We start from the raw sequence: 22348 nt of genomic DNA on the forward strand, positions 1-22348 counted from the left end.
TTTGGGTGATGTTTGGATGATATTTGGATGATGTTTGGGTGATGTTTAGGTGATGTTTGGATGATGTTTGGATGATGTTTGGGTGATGTTTGGGTGATGTTTGGGTGATGTTTGGATGATGTTAGGCTGATGTTTAGGTGATGTTTGGATGATGTTTGGATGATGTTTGGGTGATGTTTTGGTGATGTTTGGATGATGTTTGGATGATGTTTTTGTGACGTTTGGATGATGTTAGGCTGATGTTTGGGTGATGTTTGGATGATGTTTGGATGATGTTTGGGTGATGTTTGGATGATGTTTGGGTGATGTTTGGATGATGTTTTGGTGATGTTTGGATGATATTTGGATGATGTTTGGGTGATGTTTGGATGATGTTAGGCTGATGTTTATGTGATGTTTGGATGATGTTTGGGTGATGTTTGGATGATGTTTGGATGATGTTTGGGTGATGTTTGGATGATGTTTGCATGATGTTTTTGTGACGTTTGGATGATGTTTGGCTTATGTTTGGGTGATGTTTGGATGATGTTAGGATGATGTTTGGGTGATGTTTGGATGATGTTTGGGTGACGTTTGGATGATGTTAGGCTGATGTTTGGGTGATGTTTGGGTGATGTTTGGATGATGTTTGGGTGATGTTTGGATGATGTTTGGCTGATGTTTGGGTGATGTTTGGGTGATGTTTGGATGATGTTTGGGTGATGTTTGGGTGATGTTTGGATGATGTTTGGGTGATGTTTGGATGATGTTTGGCTGATGTTTGGGTGATGTTTGGATGATGTTTGGATGATGTTTGGGTGATGTTTGGATGATGTTTGGGTGATGTTTGGATGATGTTTGGATGATGTTTGGATGTTGTTTGGCTGATGTTTGGATGATGTTTAGGTGATGTTTGGGTGATGTTTGGATGATGTTTGGCTGATGTTTGGATGATGTTTGGGTGATGTTTGGGTGATGTTTGGCTGATGTTTTGGTGATGTTTAGGTGATGTTTGGATGATGTTTGGATGATGTTTGGGTGATGTTTGGATGATGTTTTGGTGATGTTTAGGTGATGTTTGGATGATGTTTGGATGATGTTTGGGTGATGTTTAGGTGATGTTTGGATGATGTTTGGATGATGTTTGGGTGATGTTTGGGTGATGTTTGGATGATGTTAGGCTGATGTTTAGGTGATGTTTGGATGATGTTTGGATGATGTTTGGGTGATGTTTTGGTGATGTTTGGATGATGTTTGGATGATGTTTTTGTGACGTTTGGATGATGTTAGGCTGATGTTTGGGTGATGTTTGGATGATGTTTGGATGATGTTTGGGTGATGTTTGGATGATGTTTGCATGATGTTTTTGTGACGTTTGGATGATGTTTGGCTGATGTTTTGGTGATGTTTAGGTGATGTTTGGATGATGTTTGGATGATGTTTGGGTGATGTTTAGGTGATGTTTGGATGATGTTTGGATGATGTTTGGGTGATGTTTGGGTGATGTTTGGATGATGTTAGGCTGATGTTTAGGTGATGTTTGGATGATGTTTGGATGATGTTTGGGTGATGTTTTGGTGATGTTTGGATGATGTTTGGATGATGTTTTTGTGACGTTTGGATGATGTTAGGCTGATGTTTGGGTGATGTTTGGATGATGTTTGGATGATGTTTGGATGATGTTTGGGTGATGTTTGGATGATGTTTGCATGATGTTTTTGTGACGTTTGGATGATGTTTGGCTGATGTTTGGGTGATGTTTGGATGATGTTAGGATGATGTTTGGGTGATGTTTGGATGATGTTTGGGTGACGTTTGGATGATGTTAGGCTGATGTTTGGGTGATGTTTGGATGATGTTAGGCTGATGTTTGGGTGATGTTTGGATGATGTTTGGGTGATGTTTGGGTGATGTTTGGATGATGTTTGGGTGATGTTTGGATGATGTTTTGGTGATGTTTAGGTGATGTTTGGATGATGTTTGGATGATGTTTGGGTGATGTTTAGGTGATGTTTGGATGATGTTTGGATGATGTTTGGGTGATGTTTGGGTGATGTTTGGGTGATGTTTGGATGATGTTAGGCTGATGTTTAGGTGATGTTTGGATGATGTTTGGATGATGTTTTGGTGATGTTTGGATGATGTTTGGATGATGTTTTTGTGACGTTTGGATGATGTTAGGCTGATGTTTGGGTGATGTTTGGATGATGTTTGGATGATGTTTGGATGATGTTTGGGTGATGTTTGGATGATGTTTGGATGATGTTTGGGTGATGTTTGGATGATGTTTGCATGATGTTTTTGTGACGTTTGGATGATGTTTGGCTGATGTTTGGATGATGTTAGGATGATGTTTGGATGATGTTTGGGTGATGTTTTGGTGATGTTTGGATGATGTTTGGATGATGTTTTTGTGACGTTTGGATGATGTTAGGCTGATGTTTGGGTGATGTTTGGATGATGTTTGGATGATGTTTGGATGATGTTTGGGTGATGTTTGGATGATGTTTGGATGATGTTTGGGTGATGTTTGGATGATGTTTGGATGATGTTTGGGTGACGTTTGGATGATGTTAGGCTGATGTTTGGGTGATGTTTGGGTGATGTTTGGATGATGTTTGGGTGATGTTTGGATGATGTTTGGCTGATGTTTGGGTGATGTTTGGATGATGTTAGGCTGATGTTTGGGTGATGTTTGGATGATGTTAGGCTGATGTTTGGGTGATGTTTGGATGATGTTTGGGTGATGTTTGGATGATGTTTGGGTGATGTTTGGGTGATGTTTGGATGATGTTTGGATGATGTTTGGATGATGTTAGGCTGATGTTTGGGTGATGTTTGGATGATGTTAGGATGATGTTTAGGTGATGTTTGGATGATGTTTAGGTGATGTTTGGATGATGTTTGGGTGATGTTTGGATGATGTTTGGATGTTGTTTGGGTGATGTTTGGATGATGTTTGGGTGATGTTTGGATGTTGTTTGGCTGATGTTTGGATGATGTTTAGGTGATGTTTGGGTGATGTTTGGGTGATGTTTGGCTGATGTTTGGATGATGTTTGGCTGATGTTTGGGTGATGTTTGGATGATGTTTGGGTGATGTTTGGGTGATGTTTGGGTGATGTTTGGGTGATGTTTGGATGTTGTTTGGCTGATGTTTGGATGATGTTTAGGTGATGTTTGGGTGATGTTTGGGTGATGTTTGGCTGATGTTTGGATGATGTTTGGCTGATGTTTGGGTGATGTTTGGGTGATGTTTGGCTGATGTTTTGGTGATGTTTAGGTGATGTTTGGATGATGTTTGGATGTTGTTTGGGTGATGTTTGGATGATGTTTTGGTGATGTTTAGGTGATGTTTGGATGATGTTTGGATGATGTTTGGGTGATGTTTAGGTGATGTTTGGATGATGTTTGGATGATGTTTGGATGATGTTTTGGTGATGTTTGGATGATGTCTGGATGATGTTTTTGTGACGTTTGGATGATGTTTGGGTGATGTTTGGATGATGTTTGGGTGATGTTTGGATGATGTTTGGATGATGTTTGGGTGATGTTTGGATGATGTTTTTGTGACGTTTGGATGATGTTAGGCTGATGTTTGGGTGATGTTTGGATGATGTTTGGATGATGTTTGGATGATGTTTGGGTGATGTTTGGATGATGTTTGGATGATGTTTTTGTGACGTTTGGATGATGTTAGGCTGATGTTTGGGTGATGTTTGGATGATGTTAGGATGATGTTTGGGTGATGTTTGGATGATGTTTTGGTGATGTTTGGATGATGTTTGGGTGATGTTTGGATGATGTTTGGATGATGTTTGGCTGATGTTTGGATGATGTTTAGGTGATGTTTGGGTGATGTTTGCATGATGTTTGGCTGATGTTTTTGTGACGTTTGGATGATGTTAGGCTGATGTTTGGGTGATGTTTGGATGATGTTTGGATGATGTTTGGATGATGTTTTGGTGATGTTTGGATGATGTCTGGATGATGTTTTTGTGACGTTTGGATGATGTTAGGCTGATGTTTGGGTGATGTTTGGATGATGTTTGGATGATGTTTGGATGATGTTTGGGTGATGTTTGGATGATGTTTGGGTGATGTTTGGATGATGTTTGCATGATGTTTTTGTGACGTTTGGATGATGTTAGGCTGATGTTTGGGTGATGTTTGGATGATGTTAGGATGATGTTTGGGTGATGTTTGGATGATGTTTGGGTGATGTTTGGATGATGTTTGGGTGATGTTTGGATGATGTTTGGATGATGTTTGGCTGATGTTTGGATGATGTTTAGGTGATGTTTGGGTGATGTTTGGATGATGTTTGGCTGATGTTTGGATGATGTTTGGCTGATGTTTTGGTGATGTTTAGGTGATGTTTGGATGATGTTTGGATGATGTTTGGGTGATGTTTGGATGATGTTTTGGTGATGTTTAGGTGATGTTTGGATGATGTTTGGATGATGTTTGGGTGATGTTTGGATGATGTTTTGGTGATGTTTAGGTGATGTTTGGATGATGTTTGGATGATGTTTGGGTGATGTTTAGGTGATGTTTGGATGATGTTTGGATGATGTTTGGGTGATGTTTGGGTGATGTTTGGATGATGTTAGGCTGATGTTTGGATGATGTTTGGATGTTGTTTGGCTGATGTTTGGATGATGTTTAGGTGATGTTTGGGTGATGTTTGGATGATGTTTGGCTGATGTTTGGATGATGTTTAGGTGATGTTTGGACGATGTTAGGCTGATGTTTAGGTGATGTTTGGATGTTGTTTGGGTGATGTTTGGATGATGTTTGGGTGATGTTTGGATGATGTTTGGATGATGTTTGGATGTTGTTTGGCTGATGTTTGGATGATGTTTAGGTGATGTTTGGGTGATGTTTGGGTGATGTTTGGCTGATGTTTGGATGATGTTTGGCTGATGTTTGGGTGATGTTTGGGTGATGTTTGGCTGATGTTTTGGTGATGTTTAGGTGATGTTTGGATGATGTTTGGATGATGTTTGGGTGATGTTTTGGTGATGTTTAGGTGATGTTTGGATGATGTTTGGATGATGTTAGGCTGATGTTTAGGTGATGTTTGGATGATGTTTGGATGATGTTTGGGTGATGTTTTGGTGATGTTTGGATGATGTTTTTGTGACGTTTGGATGATGTTAGGCTGATGTTTGGGTGATGTTTGGATGATGTTTGGATGATGTTTGGGTGATGTTTGGATGATGTTTGCATGATGTTTTTGTGACGTTTGGATGATGTTTGGCTGATGTTTGGGTGATGTTTGGATGATGTTAGGATGATGTTTGGGTGATGTTTGGATGATGTTTGGGTGACGTTTGGATGATGTTAGGCTGATGTTTGGGTGATGTTTGGATGATGTTAGGCTGATGTTTAGGTGATGTTTGGATGATGTTTGGATGATGTTTGGGTGATGTTTTGGTGATGTTTGGATGATGTTTGGATGATGTTTTTGTGACGTTTGGATGATGTTAGGCTGATGTTTGGGTGATGTTTGGATGATGTTTGGGTGATGTTTGGATGATGTTTGCATGATGTTTTTGTGACGTTTGGATGATGTTTGGCTGATGTTTGGGTGATGTTTGGATGATGTTAGGATGATGTTTGGGTGATGTTTGGATGATGTTTGGGTGACGTTTGGATGATGTTAGGCTGATGTTTGGGTGATGTTTGGATGATGTTAGGCTGATGTTTGGGTGATGTTTGGATGATGTTTGGGTGATGTTTGGGTGATGTTTGGATGATGTTTAGGTGATGTTTGGATGATGTTTGGATAATGTTTGGGTGATGTTTGGATGATGTTTTGGTGATGTTTAGGTGATGTTTGGATGATGTTTGGATGATGTTTGGGTGATGTTTAGGTGATGTTTGCATGATGTTTTTGTGACGTTTGGATGATGTTTGGCTGATGTTTGGGTGATGTTTGGATGATGTTAGGCTGATGTTTAGGTGATGTTTGGATGATGTTTGGGTGACGTTTGGATGATGTTAGGCTGATGTTTGGGTGATGTTTGGGTGATGTTTGGATGATGTTTGGGTGATGTTTGGATGATGTTTGGCTGATGTTTGGGTGATGTTTGGATGATGTTAGGCTGATGTTTGGGTGATGTTTGGATGATGTTAGGCTGATGTTTGGGTGATGTTTAGGTGATGTTTGGATGATGTTTGGATGATGTTTGGGTGATGTTTAGGTGATGTTTGGATGATGTTTGGATGATGTTTGGATGATGTTTGGGTGATGTTTAGGTGATGTTTGGATGATGTTTGGATGATGTTTGGGTGATGTTTTGGTGATGTTTGGATGAATTTTGGATGATGTTTTTGTGACGTTTGGATGATGTTTGGCTGATGTTTGGGTGATGTTTGGATGATGTTTGGATGATGTTTGGATGATGTTTGGATGATGTTTGGGTGATGTTTGGATGATGTTTGCATGATGTTTTTGTGACGTTTGGATGATGTTTGGCTGATGTTTGGGTGATGTTTGGATGATGTTAGGATGATGTTTGGGTGATGTTTGGATGATGTTTGGCTGATGTTTGGATGATGTTTGGATGATGTTAGGCTGATGTTTGGGTGATGTTTGGATGATGTTAGGCTGATGTTTGGGTGATGTTTGGGTGATGTTTGGATGATGTTTGGGTGATGTTTGGATGATGTTTGGCTGATGTTTGGGTGATGTTTGGGTGATGTTTGGATGATGTTTGGGTGATGTTTGGGTGATGTTTGGATGATGTTTGGGTGATGTTTGGATGATGTTTGGCTGATGTTTGGGTGATGTTTGGATGATGTTTGGATGATGTTTGGGTGATGTTTGGATGATGTTTGGGTGATGTTTGGATGATGTTTGGATGATGTTTGGATGATGTTTGGATGTTGTTTGGCTGATGTTTGGATGATGTTTAGGTGATGTTTGGGTGATGTTTGGATGATGTTTGGCTGATGTTTGGATGATGTTTGGGTGATGTTTGGGTGATGTTTGGCTGATGTTTTGGTGATGTTTAGGTGATGTTTGGATGATGTTTGGATGATGTTTGGGTGATGTTTGGATGATGTTTTGGTGATGTTTAGGTGATGTTTGGATGATGTTTGGATGATGTTTGGGTGATGTTTAGGTGATGTTTGGATGATGTTTTTGTGACGTTTGGATGATGTTAGGCTGATGTTTGGGTGATGTTTGGATGATGTTTGGATGTTGTTTGGATGATGTTTGGATGATGTTTGGGTGATGTTTGGATGATGTTTGGGTGATGTTTGGGTGATGTTTGGATGATGTTTGGATGATTTTTGGATGATGTTTGGGTGATGTTTGGGTGATGTTTGGATGATGTTTGGGTGATGTTTGGATGATGTTAGGCTGATGTTTAGGTGATGTTTGGATGATGTTTGGGTGATGTTTGGATGATGTTTGGATGATGTTTGGATGATGTTAGGCTGATGTTTGGGTGATGTTTGGGTGATGTTTGGGTGACGTTTGGATGATGTTAGGCTGATGTTTGGGTGATGTTTGGATGATGTTAGGCTGATCTTTGGGTGATGTTTGGATGATGTTAGGCTGATGTTTGGGTGATGTTTGGATGATGTTTGGATGTTGTTTGGCTGATGTTTGGATGATGTTTAGGTGATGTTTGGCTGATGTTTGGATGATGTTTTGGTGATGTTTAGGTGATGTTTGGCTGATGTTTGGATGATGTTTGGATGTTGTTTGGCTGATGTTGGGATGATGTTTGGATGATGTTTTGGTGATGTTTAGGTGATGTTTGGCTGATGTTTGGATGATGTTTGGATGTTGTTTGGCTGATGTTGGGATGATGTTTAGGTGATGTTTGGCTGATGTTTGGATGATGTTTGGATGATGTTTTGGTGATGTTTAGGTGATGTTTGGCTGATGTTTGGATGATGTTTGGATGATGTTTGGGTGATGTTTGGATGATGTTTTGGTGATGTTTAGGTGATGTTTGGATGATGTTTGGCTGATGTTTGGGTGATGTTTGGATGATGTTAGGATGATGTTTGGGTGATGTTTGGATGATGTTTGGCTGATGTTTGGATGATGTTTGGATGATGTTAGGCTGATGTTTGGGTGATGTTTGGATGATGTTAGGCTGATGTTTGGGTGATGTTTGGGTGATGTTTGGATGATGTTTGGGTGATGTTTGGATGATGTTTGGCTGATGTTTGGGTGATGTTTGGGTGATGTTTGGATGATGTTTGGGTGATGTTTGGGTGATGTTTGGATGATGTTTGGGTGATGTTTGGATGATGTTTGGCTGATGTTTGGGTGATGTTTGGATGATGTTTGGATGATGTTTGGGTGATGTTTGGATGATGTTTGGGTGATGTTTGGATGATGTTTGGATGATGTTTGGATGATGTTTGGATGTTGTTTGGCTGATGTTTGGATGATGTTTAGGTGATGTTTGGGTGATGTTTGGATGATGTTTGGCTGATGTTTGGATGATGTTTGGGTGATGTTTGGGTGATGTTTGGCTGATGTTTTGGTGATGTTTAGGTGATGTTTGGATGATGTTTGGATGATGTTTGGGTGATGTTTGGATGATGTTTTGGTGATGTTTAGGTGATGTTTGGATGATGTTTGGATGATGTTTGGGTGATGTTTAGGTGATGTTTGGATGATGTTTTTGTGACGTTTGGATGATGTTAGGCTGATGTTTGGGTGATGTTTGGATGATGTTTGGATGTTGTTTGGATGATGTTTGGATGATGTTTGGGTGATGTTTGGATGATGTTTGGGTGATGTTTGGGTGATGTTTGGATGATGTTTGGATGATTTTTGGATGATGTTTGGGTGATGTTTGGGTGATGTTTGGATGATGTTTGGGTGATGTTTGGATGATGTTAGGCTGATGTTTAGGTGATGTTTGGATGATGTTTGGGTGATGTTTGGATGATGTTTGGATGATGTTTGGATGATGTTAGGCTGATGTTTGGGTGATGTTTGGGTGATGTTTGGGTGACGTTTGGATGATGTTAGGCAGATGTTTGGGTGATGTTTGGATGATGTTAGGCTGATCTTTGGGTGATGTTTGGATGATGTTAGGCTGATGTTTGGGTGATGTTTGGGTGATGTTTGGATGATGTTTGGGTGATGTTTGGATGATGTTTGGCTGATGTTTGGGTGATGTTTGGGTGATGTTTGGATGATGTTTGGGTGATGTTTGGGTGATGTTTGGATGATGTTTGGGTGATGTTTGGATGATGTTTGGCTGATGTTTGGGTGATGTTTGGATGATGTTTGGATGATGTTTGGGTGATGTTTGGATGATGTTTGGGTGATGTTTGGATGATGTTTGGATGATGTTTGGATGATGTTTGGATGTTGTTTGGCTGATGTTTGGATGATGTTTAGGTGATGTTTGGGTGATGTTTGGATGATGTTTGGCTGATGTTTGGATGATGTTTGGGTGATGTTTGGGTGATGTTTGGCTGATGTTTTGGTGATGTTTAGGTGATGTTTGGATGATGTTTGGATGATGTTTGGGTGATGTTTGGATGATGTTTTGGTGATGTTTAGGTGATGTTTGGATGATGTTTGGATGATGTTTGGGTGATGTTTAGGTGATGTTTGGATGATGTTTTTGTGACGTTTGGATGATGTTAGGCTGATGTTTGGGTGATGTTTGGATGATGTTTGGATGTTGTTTGGATGATGTTTGGATGATGTTTGGGTGATGTTTGGATGATGTTTGGGTGATGTTTGGGTGATGTTTGGATGATGTTTGGATGATTTTTGGATGATGTTTGGGTGATGTTTGGGTGATGTTTGGATGATGTTTGGGTGATGTTTGGATGATGTTAGGCTGATGTTTAGGTGATGTTTGGATGATGTTTGGGTGATGTTTGGATGATGTTTGGATGATGTTTGGATGATGTTAGGCTGATGTTTGGGTGATGTTTGGGTGATGTTTGGGTGACGTTTGGATGATGTTAGGCTGATGTTTGGGTGATGTTTGGATGATGTTAGGCTGATCTTTGGGTGATGTTTGGATGATGTTAGGCTGATGTTTGGGTGATGTTTGGATGATGTTTGGATGTTGTTTGGCTGATGTTTGGATGATGTTTAGGTGATGTTTGGCTGATGTTTGGATGATGTTTTGGTGATGTTTAGGTGATGTTTGGCTGATGTTTGGATGATGTTTGGATGTTGTTTGGCTGATGTTGGGATGATGTTTGGATGATGTTTTGGTGATGTTTAGGTGATGTTTGGCTGATGTTTGGATGATGTTTGGATGTTGTTTGGCTGATGTTGGGATGATGTTTAGGTGATGTTTGGCTGATGTTTGGATGATGTTTGGATGATGTTTTGGTGATGTTTAGGTGATGTTTGGCTGATGTTTGGATGATGTTTGGATGATGTTTGGGTGATGTTTGGATGATGTTTTGGTGATGTTTAGGTGATGTTTGGCTGATGTTTGGGTGATGTTTGGATGATGTTTTGGTGATGTTTAGGTGATGTTTGGATGATGTTTGGATGATGTTTGGATGATGTTTGGGTGATGTTTGGGTGATGTTTGGATGATGTTTGGCTGATGTTTGGATGATGTTTGGCTGATGTTTGGGTGATGTTTGGGTGATGTTTGGATGATGTTTGGATGATGTTTGGGTGATGTTTGGGTGATGTTTGGATGATGTTTGGGTGATGTTTTGGTGATGTTTGGATGATGTTTGGCTGATGTTTGTGTGATGTTTGGATGATGTTAGGCTGATGTTTGGGTGATGTTTGGATGATGTTTTTGTGACGTTTGGATGATGTTTGGCTGATGTTTGAGTGATGTTTGGATGATGTTAGGCTGATGTTTGGGTGATGTTTGGGTGATGTTTGGATGATGTTTGGATGATGTTTGGGTGATGTTTGGATGATGTTTGGGTGATGTTTGGATGATGTTTGCATGATGTTTTTGTGACGTTTGGATGATGTTTGGCTGATGTTTGGGTGATGTTTGGATGATGTTAGGCTGATGTTTGGGTGATGTTTGGATGATGTTTGGGTGATGTTTGGATGATGTTTGGCTGATGTTTGGGTGACGTTTGGATGATGTTTGGATGATGTTTGGGTGATGTTTGGATGATGTTTGGGTGATGTTTGGATGATGTTTGGGTGATGTTTGGATGATGTTTGGGTGATGTTTGGATGATGTTTGGCTGATGTTTGGGTGATGTTTGGATGATGTTTGGGTGATGTTTGGATGATGTTTGGGTGATGTTTGGATGATGTTTGGATGATGTTTGGATGATGTTTGGATGATGTTTGGGTGATGTTTGGATGATGTTTGGGTGATGTTTGGATGATGTTTAGGTGATGTTTGGGTGATGTTTGGATGATGTCTGGATGATGTTTGGGTGATGTTTGGATGATGTTTGGGTGATGTTTGGATGATGTTAGGCTGATGTTTGGATGATGTTTGGGTGATGTTAGGATGATGTTTGGGTGATGTTTGGATGATGTTTGGATGATGTTTGGGTGATGTTTGGATGATGTTTGGGTGATGTTTGGATGATGTTTGGGTGATGTTTGGGTGATGTTTGGATGATGTTTGGGTGATGTTTGGATGATGTTTGGATGATGTTTGGATGAATTTAGGCTGATGTTTGGCTGATGTTTGGATGATGTTTTGGTGATGTTTAGGTGATGTTTGGCTGATGTTTGGATGATGTTTGGATGTTGTTTGGCTGATGTTGGGATGATGTTTGGATGATGTTTTGGTGATGTTTAGGTGATGTTTGGCTGATGTTTGGATGATGTTTGGATGTTGTTTGGCTGATGTTGGGATGATGTTTAGGTGATGTTTGGCTGATGTTTGGATGATGTTTGGATGATGTTTTGGTGATGTTTAGGTGATGTTTGGCTGATGTTTGGATGATGTTTGGATGATGTTTGGGTGATGTTTGGATGATGTTTTGGTGATGTTTAGGTGATGTTTGGCTGATGTTTGGGTGATGTTTGGATGATGTTTTGGTGATGTTTAGGTGATGTTTGGATGATGTTTGGATGATGTTTGGATGATGTTTGGGTGATGTTTGGGTGATGTTTGGATGATGTTTGGCTGATGTTTGGATGATGTTTGGCTGATGTTTGGGTGATGTTTGGGTGATGTTTGGATGATGTTTGGATGATGTTTGGGTGATGTTTGGGTGATGTTTGGATGATGTTTGGGTGATGTTTTGGTGATGTTTGGATGATGTTTGGCTGATGTTTGTGTGATGTTTGGATGATGTTAGGCTGATGTTTGGGTGATGTTTGGATGATGTTTTTGTGACGTTTGGATGATGTTTGGCTGATGTTTGAGTGATGTTTGGATGATGTTAGGCTGATGTTTGGGTGATGTTTGGGTGATGTTTGGATGATGTTTGGATGATGTTTGGGTGATGTTTGGATGATGTTTGGGTGATGTTTGGATGATGTTTGCATGATGTTTTTGTGACGTTTGGATGATGTTTGGCTGATGTTTGGGTGATGTTTGGATGATGTTAGGCTGATGTTTGGGTGATGTTTGGATGATGTTTGGGTGATGTTTGGATGATGTTTGGCTGATGTTTGGGTGACGTTTGGATGATGTTTGGATGATGTTTGGGTGATGTTTGGATGATGTTTGGGTGATGTTTGGATGATGTTTGGGTGATGTTTGGATGATGTTTGGGTGATGTTTGGATGATGTTTGGCTGATGTTTGGGTGATGTTTGGATGATGTTTGGGTGATGTTTGGATGATGTTTGGGTGATGTTTGGATGATGTTTGGGTGATGTTTGGATGATGTTTGGATGATGTTTGGATGATGTTTGGATGATGTTTGGGTGATGTTTGGATGATGTTTGGGTGATGTTTGGATGATGTTTAGGTGATGTTTGGGTGATGTTTGGATGATGTCTGGATGATGTTTGGGTGATGTTTGGATGATGTTTGGGTGATGTTTGGATGATGTTAGGCTGATGTTTGGATGATGTTTGGGTGATGTTAGGATGATGTTTGGGTGATGTTTGGATGATGTTTGGATGATGTTTGGGTGATGTTTGGATGATGTTTGGGTGATGTTTGGGTGATGTTTGGATGATGTTTGGGTGATGTTTGGATGATGTTTGGATGATGTTTGGATGAATTTAGGCTGATGTTTGGGTGATGTTTGGATGATGTTTGGGTGATGTTTGGATGATGTTTGGGTGATGTTTGGATGATGTTAGGCTGATGTTTGGGTGATGTTTGGATGATGTTAGGCTGATGTTTAGGTGATGTTTGGATGATGTTTGGGTGATGTTTAGGTGATGTTAGGCTGATGTTTAGGTGATGTTTGGATGATGTTAGGCTGATGTTTAGGTGATGTTTGGATGATGTTTGGGTGATGTTTGGATGATGTTTGGATGATGTTTGGGTGATGTTTGGATGATGTTTTGGTGATGTTTAGGTGATGTTTGGATGATGTTTGGGTGATGTTTGGATGATGTTAGGATGATGTTTAGGTGATGTTTGGATGATGTTTAGGTGATGTTTGGATGATGTTAGGCTGATGTTTAGGTGATGTTTGGATGTTGTTTGGGTGATGTTTGCATGATGTTTTTGTTACGTTTGGATGATGTTTGGGTGATATTTGGCTGACGTTTCGGTGACATTTAGGTTACGTTTGGGTGACGTGTGGGCGAAGTTTGGGTGACGTTTGGTTTAAGTTTGGGTGACGTTTAGGTGATGTTTGGAAGATGTTTGTATGACGTTTGTGTGATGTTAGGCTGATGTTTAGGTGATTTTTCGATGATGTTTGGATGATGTTTTGGTGATGTTTGGATGATGTTTTGGTGATGTTTGGATGATGTTTGGATGATGTTAGACTGATGTTTAGGTGATGTTTGGATGTTGTTTGGATGTTTTTAGGCTGATGTTTAGGTGATGTTTGGATGATGTTTGGGTGATGTTTAGGTGATGTTTGCATGATGTTTTTGTGACGTTTGGATGATGTTTGGCTGATGTTTGGGTGATATTTGGCTGACGTTTCGGTGACATTTAGGTTACGTTTGGGTGACGTTTGGTTTAAGTTTGGGTGACGTTTAGGTGATGTTTGGAAGATGTTTGTATGACGTTTGGGTGATGTTTGGGTGACATTTGGGTGATGTTTGGATGATGTTTGGTGCATCAGCATGATGAACTAATGTGCTGTTCTGTTTGTGTCTCCTGTTGTAATGCAGCATTCTGTTTGCAGACATTGTGGGCTTCACCCAGCTGTCGTCGTCGTGCAGCGCCCAGGAACTGGTCAAACTGCTCAACGAGCTCTTTGCTCGCTTTGACAAATTGGCTGCAGTGAGTTTCACATGAGCACACTGACCTTTTCTACTTAGAATCCAACTTTGTCTTTTCCTTTACTTGTTTGGGATAACGTTTATTCAACGGCTGCTTTGCTATTTTGCTCTACAAACTCTTTAAAAATAGAATTTCCTGCCTTGTTTTTTCTGGAAAAGTATATTCACACTACAGCAGGATAAACTTTTATTTCTAATAGTTTAATGCAAGTTGTTTGTTCATTAAAATATGAAGATCTATTGAAACACAAGTATTTCCCAGATGGCAAATGGCAAATGTTGCTTTCAGGCAACAATAAGTGTGGCTGCATGAAACACCGGTATGGTGTCTTCAACTATATTTAGTTTTGAAAAGCAGATCATTGTTTTTGTTCTGATCATTATAAACAAAGATAAATGTGATGTTGGCGCAATAAGATCATGATCTGTTAACCATCTTTTCTCCGTAGAGGCAATGCACATCAGGAGAGATCTAACTCCTCAGTCTTCCTTCCTGAGGTTATTGTTTTGGACATAGTTTCCGTATGAAGTTTGTGTCTCGTTGGAAAAATGGAGCTTAGCCTACTGTGACATTTGGACAACACTCAGGCATAAAACCCTTTAAATAATTCCTGTTATTATGCTTTTACATTTAAAATGTCTGTACTGTAAATTGCTCAAGATGTGGAATATTTGACATATTTCGGACATAAATGTTGATCTTTCCTTTGAAATTACAGCCGAATGTTTCCTCGGAAAATAAAAAAACTAAGTTAAATCATGTCAGGTCTCCAGTGCTTGTGTGGAAATGAACACCGTGTGTGTTGGACAGACGAGCTACTTGCTAACATCCAGATCTGCCAGCCAAAGTGGCGCCTAAACCAGTAAAGTCGTTGAAATTGGTCCAGTGCACGACACGAGTAACCCTAACCCAGCATTGATGTTTGATCAGCGGTGATCATTAAGAGAAGACAATGCTAATGCACAAGCTAACTGCAGCGGCCCCCTTTCCCGACCTCATCTGATCCGCGAGCTTCGTATTTACCTAAACGTTAACTCCACTTCCAGAAATATCACCAGCTGAGGATCAAGATCCTGGGAGACTGTTACTACTGCATCTGTGGACTTCCGGACTACAGGGAGGACCACGCCGCCTGCTCCATCAGGATGGGGCTGGCCATGGTGGAGGCCATCTCGTGAGTTCACCGCTTGGCTTGTCAGCCTCAAAACATTTCTTCTAGATTTTCACTCAATTTGTCCCAAACTTTGTGCTTTTCCGCCCATCATGTGCTTCAGTTCTCGTAGAGCTAGTGAGACTTTGTCCCGTCGTCAGGCTTCACCCGGAAAGCACTTTCCCACAAAAACTGCTGAACATAACTAAAACATGAAAACAATAAAAACTAAAGCTGGACATGAAGAAGATTTAATTAGTTCTCTGAGCGGATCATTTAATCTGAAGGCGGGATGTTGGTTTTATCAAATGTTTCCTCGCCGTCCCGTCTCCACGGCAGCAGAAATCTACCTAGAAGCTCTTCTCTCATACATGCTTGGGAATTAGCCATGAGATCCAATACGCTGCTACTAACTGAAGAATACATCTTTTATTTATGTAATTTAATGTACAAACATTCATTGTAATGATCAAATTAGCCTTTGTGATAGATGCATAACAGTTATATTTTTATTAGCCACCAGACTGATTAAACTGATTAACTACAGGCTTTGAAATGAATTCTTTTTGATTACTCACCTTTTAATTGCACAACATTTGACCCCAAAAAACAATTTTTTATTTTAAATAAAATGGATTTTAGGGGATGACTAAATCAACACAGAAACATTTTAATAGCATAGTTGTGCATAGTTTCTCATGTAAATGTGATAAAAGCAGACGTGTAATCTGGACAGGAACCCAGCAGACTGCCGTGTTCAACAGCTCACCTGTGTTTCCAGTCAGGCCACAGAAATCGGTTTATTTAGGATGTTTTATGTACAAGAAAAGCTTTTCTGTGGGCAGTCGGTTGGTGATCAATTATGGGATTAGAATCCTGCCGTAACCTGGAATTGAAATGAAAAACTTGAAATAAAGTCTGAAAATAAGTTGTGAAAAAAGCTTAAATCTCATAAATTAGTACTAAAATGTTTATTTTTCATAATTGCAACTGTTTCTGATGCGGCTTGTTGTTGACAACAAACCTGAAATAATAAAGTATTCCTCTGGGTACTTTTCAAGGTTTCAAACTTATTTTTAAACTTGCAGAACCTTATTTCAAGTTTTCAGTGTTTAAACACTGAATTTCAAGGTTTTTCTTTCAGACAGGGGCAGGATTCCAATCCATAATCATTCTGATTGATTCTTACCGCCAGCGGGGGGCGAGGGGGGTGGGGGGGTGGTCAGTACATACTGGTGGAATATCTGTATCCTCGGGGTAAACCAGTATGGACAGGTTCATGCCTCTGCTTTCTGACCCCACCACAGGTATGTCCGGGAGAAAACGCAGACTGATGTGGACATGAGGGTGGGGGTGCACAGCGGGACGGTGCTAGGAGGAGTGCTGGGCCAGAAACGCTGGCAGTACGATGTTTGGTCCACGGATGTCACTGTTGCCAACAAAATGGAGGCTGGAGGCATCCCAGGGTAAGAACCTAGGTGGTTTTCAACGCCGCTAACGTGGCGCCTCTATGACCTGTGAGAAAGTATTTGCCCCCCCTGAACCGAACAGCAGGCGTTTGTGATACCTGGCGGTGAGTCTATCACGCTGCTGTGGAGATGGTTCGGTCTCCTCTCCGTAGAACGCTGCAACTTGGCCGCGTTGGAGGCTTTTCCAGCATGAACTGATCCCACCACAGCGTCTGGACTGGTCTGGACTGGGACTCGAAGTCGTTCCGAGGTGGACTTGCTGGTGCGTTTCAGGCCGTTGTCCTGTTGCAGTGACGAAGTGACGGCCAAACGTCGTCCTTCAGGATGTTCTGGTAGATTCATGGTTCCACCGATCCAGCTAGTCCAGGTCCTGAAGCAGCCCAGACCACCACAGTACCACCACCATGTCTGGCTGCTGCCATGAAGGTCTAATGTTTTATTTGTACGCCAGATGTAATGGGACGAACGCCTTCCAGATAGTCCGCTTCTGTCTTGTCAGGCAGAGAGCATCCATCCAGATGTTTCCTGGCAGATGTGAGGCGAGCCTTTGTGGTCAGACGTGGTTTTGGCTTTGCAACTCTCCCATGATGCATTTCTGTCCAGCCTCTTTCTGACTGGTGCATCATGGAGGCCAGTGAGGTCTGCAGTTCTGCACACGATGTTCTGGGTTCTGCTGTGGCTCCTGGATGAGTCGCCATCGGGCTTTTGGAGCAGCGCTGGAAGGCCGAGTGCTGTGAGGAAGGTGTGTTCCCAGATGTGTGGACGACGGCTCTGATTGGTCCGCTGGATTCCTGAAGCCTCAGCAACGACTTGTAACCTTCAGACTGACGGATTTCAGTCACTTTGTTTCTGTCTTGTTCCTGAATGTGTCTGGATGGCGGCTTCATGCTTTACTGTTGTACTTTTTCACATCAGGTCATGAAGGCTTGGAGAGCTTTGGTTTTTTAATGAATCACCATTTAGCGAGTGCTACAGATATATAAAACATAGAAACTCAGCAGCATTTCAGTTTTACAGCAGGGCTTTTTAGTTGGCTTGTTATGGATCTTAATTAACACATATGGATGATGATTAATCTTTTGTTACGCTTCAACTCGTTGGAAAGTTTTTTTGTTTTGCAGTAAGATTGCAAACATTTGTCACCTTTGACATTATTTTCTGTCCTTGTTTGTGGTCCAGCCGTGTTCACATCTCACAGAGCACTATGGAGTGTCTTCACGGAGAGTTTGACATTCAGCCTGGAAATGGGGGTGACCGCTGTGACTACCTGAGGGAAAGAGGCATCGAAACATATCTTGTGGTTGTTCCAAAAGCATCTGTGGGAAAGACCGGCATCAGCGGTGTAGTAAGTCAATCTGTCCAACTGCAAACAAACAACCAACAAGGATTAATGCCGGTGTGTCAGCATCTTCAGGCGGCTCATGTACAAAGACTTGCAGGGATTTGATACAGAAAGGTGCCGCACGACCAAACACGACCGCATGCGACCAAACGCGACCACACACGACCGCATGCGACCTAATACAACAGCATGCGACCTAACATGACCGCATGCGACCTAGCAAGACAGCATGCGACCTAACGCGACCACACGCGACCGCATGCGACCTAACGCGACCGCATGCGACCTAACGCGACCGCATGCGACCTAACGCGACCACATGCGACCTAACGCGACCGCATGCGACCTAATGCGACAACACACGACCGCATGCGACTTAACGCGACCTAACACGACCGCATGCGACCTAACGCAACCACAGACGACCGCATGCGACCTAACGCGACCTAACACGACCGCATGCGACCTAACGCGACCGCATGCGACCTAATGCGACAACACACGACCGCATGCGACTTAACGCGACCTAACACGACCGCATGCGACCTAACGCAACCACAGACGACCGCATGCGACCTAACGCGACCTAACACGACCGCATGCGACCTAACGCGACCGCATGCGACCTAATGCGACCGCATGCGACCTAATGCGACAACACACGACCGCATGCGACCTAACGCGACTTAACGCGACCTAACACGACCGCATGTGACCTAACGCGACCGCATGCGACCTAACGCGACCGCATGCGACCTAATGCGACCGCATGCGACCTAATGCGACAACACACGACCGCATGCGACCTAACGCAACCACAGACGACCGCATGCGACCTAACGCGACTTAACACGACCGCATGCGACCTAACGTGACTTAACACGACCGCATGCGACCTAACGCGACCGCATGCGACCTAATGCGACCGCATGCGACCTAATGCGACAACACACGACCGCATGCGACCTAACGCGACCTAACACGACCGCATGCGACCTAACGCGACCGCATGCGACCTAATGCGACCGCATGCGACCTAATGCGACAACACACGACCGCATGCGACCTAACGCAACCACAGACGACCGCATGCGACCTAACGCGACTTAACACGACCGCATGCGACCTAACGCGACTTAACACGACCGCATGCGACCTAACGCGACCGCATGCGACCTAACGCAACCACAGACGACCGCATGAGGTAGCCTGACTGCCATTAGGTACCGAGATGAGATCCTCAGACCCCTTGTGGAACCATATGCTGGTGCGGTTGGCCCTGGGTTCCTCCTAATGCAAGACAATGCTAGACCTGCTAGATTTGGAGTAGAACTCCAAATCCAGACCTCCATGGGTTGATACGTTTGATATTCAATAAATAACTTTTGCGTAATTTTGTTGTCAACACATTCAACTGTAGAAAGACCAAAGTATTTTATAAAAATATTTCATTTGTTCAGATCTACATGTTTTTTTAGTGTTCCCTTTATTTGAGCAGTGTACATTTCTTATTGTTCATGATTACAGAATGTATAGACTACTATCAGGACGAGGAACCACCTCACCCAGAGGAACATATCTCTGAGCAGCATTACCTACCAGAGCTTTAAGAGCTGGTATGACGTAGCTGAGATAAATGAAAGGTTTAGGCAAAGTATGCAGCAAGATTAGTTGTTGAATTATTTCATGAATTAGTTCCATGTTTGTACAAGTATATGTAAATATTTGTGTTTTGTTCTGTTTGTAGTTGTTGATATGTGGAACTATTTTGGAGTTTTGGTATTGTAGCTCCGCCTCAGTGAGCTGTTCTCTAATAATTGGCAGCAGGAGGGTATAAAAGCCTGAAGTAGCTCTTTGGAATGTGTTGATGGTCGGTATTAAAATGGTGAATATATTTTGCTAATCATGTTTGGAATCTACCCCAGTCTCACACCTCTTCATATAATTTGTGCTTGACCGACAGCCAATTGACAAAGTCCATTTGGACTTGAGACAGTTTACAGGACCGTATTTCAGTTCATTAGGGCGTGTTTAGGTACACACAGATCGTTCTCAATGCTACCAAAAAGTTTTCCGATGAGGAAGCAGAGCTGGGGAACTTAGGGGTGGACTCTCCTATCTCTGGGGCTGAAGTCGCTGAGGTGGTTAAAAAGCTCCTTGGCGGCAAGGCCCCGGGGGTGGATGAGATCCGCCCGGAGTTCCTTAAGGCTCTGGATGCTGTGGGGCTGTCCTGGCTGACACGCCTCTGCAGCATTGCGTGGACATCGGGGGCAGTACCGCTGGATTGGCAGACTGGGGTGGTGGTCCCCCTTTTTAAGAAGGGGGACTGGAGGGTGTGTTCCAATTACAGGGGAATCACACTCCTCAGCCTCCCTGGTAAGGTCTATTCAGTGGCTTGGTGGCCTCAGAATTGGGTCTCTGCTTTTTGCAGATGACGTGGTCCTGTTGGCTTCATCTGGTCGTGATCTCCAGCTCTCACTTGAGCGATTCGCGGCCGAGTGTGAAGCGGCTGGGATGAGAATCAGCACCTCCAAATCTGAGACCATGGTCCTCAGCCGGAATAGGGTGGATTGCCCTCTCCGGGTCGGGGGTCAGGTCCTGCCTCAAGTGGAGGAGTTTAAATATCTCGGGGTCTTGTTCACGAGTGAGGGAAGGATGGAGCGTGAGATCGACAGACGGATCGGTGCGGCGTCTGCAGTAATGCGGACTCTGCGCCGGTCTGTCGTGGTGAAGAAGGAGCTGAGCCAGAAGGCGAAGCTCTCCATTTACCAGTCGATCTACGTTCCTACCCTCACCTATGGTCATGAGCTGTGGGTCGTGACCGAAAGAAGGAGATCTCGTATACAGGCGGCTGAAATGAGTTTCCTCCGCAGGGTGGCCGGGCTCTCCCTTAGAGATAGGGTGAGGAGCTCGGTCATCCGGGAGGAGATCAGAGTAGAGCCGCTGCTCCTCCGCATCGAGAGGAACCAGTTGAGGTGGCTCGGGCATCTGGTCAGGATGCCTCCTGGACCTCCCTGGTGAGGTGTTCCAGGCACGTCCCTCTGGGAGGAGACCCCAGGGAAGACCCAGGACACGCTGGAGGGATTATATCTCTCGGCTGGCCTGGGAACGCCTCGGGATCCCCCCGCAGAGTTGGCAAATGTGGCTGGGGAGAGGGAAGTCTGGGCTTCCCTGCTTAGGCTGCTGCCCCCGCGACCCGACCGCGGATAAGAGGCAGAAGATGGATGGATGGATGTATTAAAAACTAAAAGGAATCATTTAAAACGGGAGATATTGTATGCTTAACAATTAAGATGTAACGATTTAAGGATCGCCACTGAGTGCTTCCTGTTTGCTTATTTACACCAGAAGCTGTCTGTGACATCTTCGAACGGAAACTCTCCACTGTTGATCAACACCACAGAGTGTAACGGCAGTGTTACCACCGCCTGCACCACGCCAGAGGAACTGGAGGAACTGGATGCCAGGGTAAACATGAAATGAACTCTACACTTAAAGTCACTACAAGCGCTGCTCTCAGGAAGTTAGTACTCTGTTCTTTTCAGAAAGATTCCCATCAGCTTTGTCTGACATATGATCATCGTCTGTCCTCCTGTAAAGCCATGCAGGCGTCCTTATGTATTATTACTATTATTATGTTTGTCTTGCTGAAATCTACGAGGCCTTCCCTGACAAGGGATGTTGTGAAGATGGCACCAGATCTTGAGCTGGGTTAAAACTTCCATGATCTTTTCTGCATTGATGGAGTCGTTGACTTTTTTTAGGCATTGTGATCGAAGGTCAGACGGTTTTATTTTAGACTAATTTATTTCCCCCATTATGTTACGTTGTTTTATTTTATCCTAAGAATAATATGTATCAGTTGCATATTTTTAAATTGCGTTTCTCATCATGGATTGTAATAAAAGTAGATCACCCGTTCCCCAAAACTATTACTAATAGTTTCTGTGTAACTCTGTAAGGTATATTGTGACCCTTTACGTGATCTCCAGAAGCTTTGACGGTTATGTCCAATCAAGCGTAATCAAAGGTCAACAAGTTAGCAGAAAATTCTACGTATGTCTAAAAAGAAGAAGAAGAATTATCCCC

The 22348-nt window shown here is 42.6% G+C and overlaps 1 protein-coding gene across 1 annotated transcript in view; it reads left to right on the forward strand.

Moving 5' to 3' along the window:
- adcy3a (adenylate cyclase 3a) overlaps positions 1-22348 on the forward strand; it is a 273600-nt gene that overhangs the window by 162485 nt on the left and 88767 nt on the right. Inside the window, exons 5-9 of the mRNA XM_079239987.1 lie at positions 14187-14298; positions 15345-15472; positions 16756-16914; positions 18097-18262; positions 21608-21727. Of these exons, the coding sequence (XP_079096113.1) occupies positions 14187-14298; positions 15345-15472; positions 16756-16914; positions 18097-18262; positions 21608-21727 (685 nt within the window). The remainder of the gene's footprint in view (positions 1-14186; positions 14299-15344; positions 15473-16755; positions 16915-18096; positions 18263-21607; positions 21728-22348) is intronic.

The sequence above is a fragment of the Telmatherina bonti genome, assembly GCF_933228915.1.
Source record: "Telmatherina bonti genome assembly, chromosome: 5".
Classification (NCBI taxonomy): domain Eukaryota; kingdom Metazoa; phylum Chordata; class Actinopteri; order Atheriniformes; family Telmatherinidae; genus Telmatherina; species Telmatherina bonti.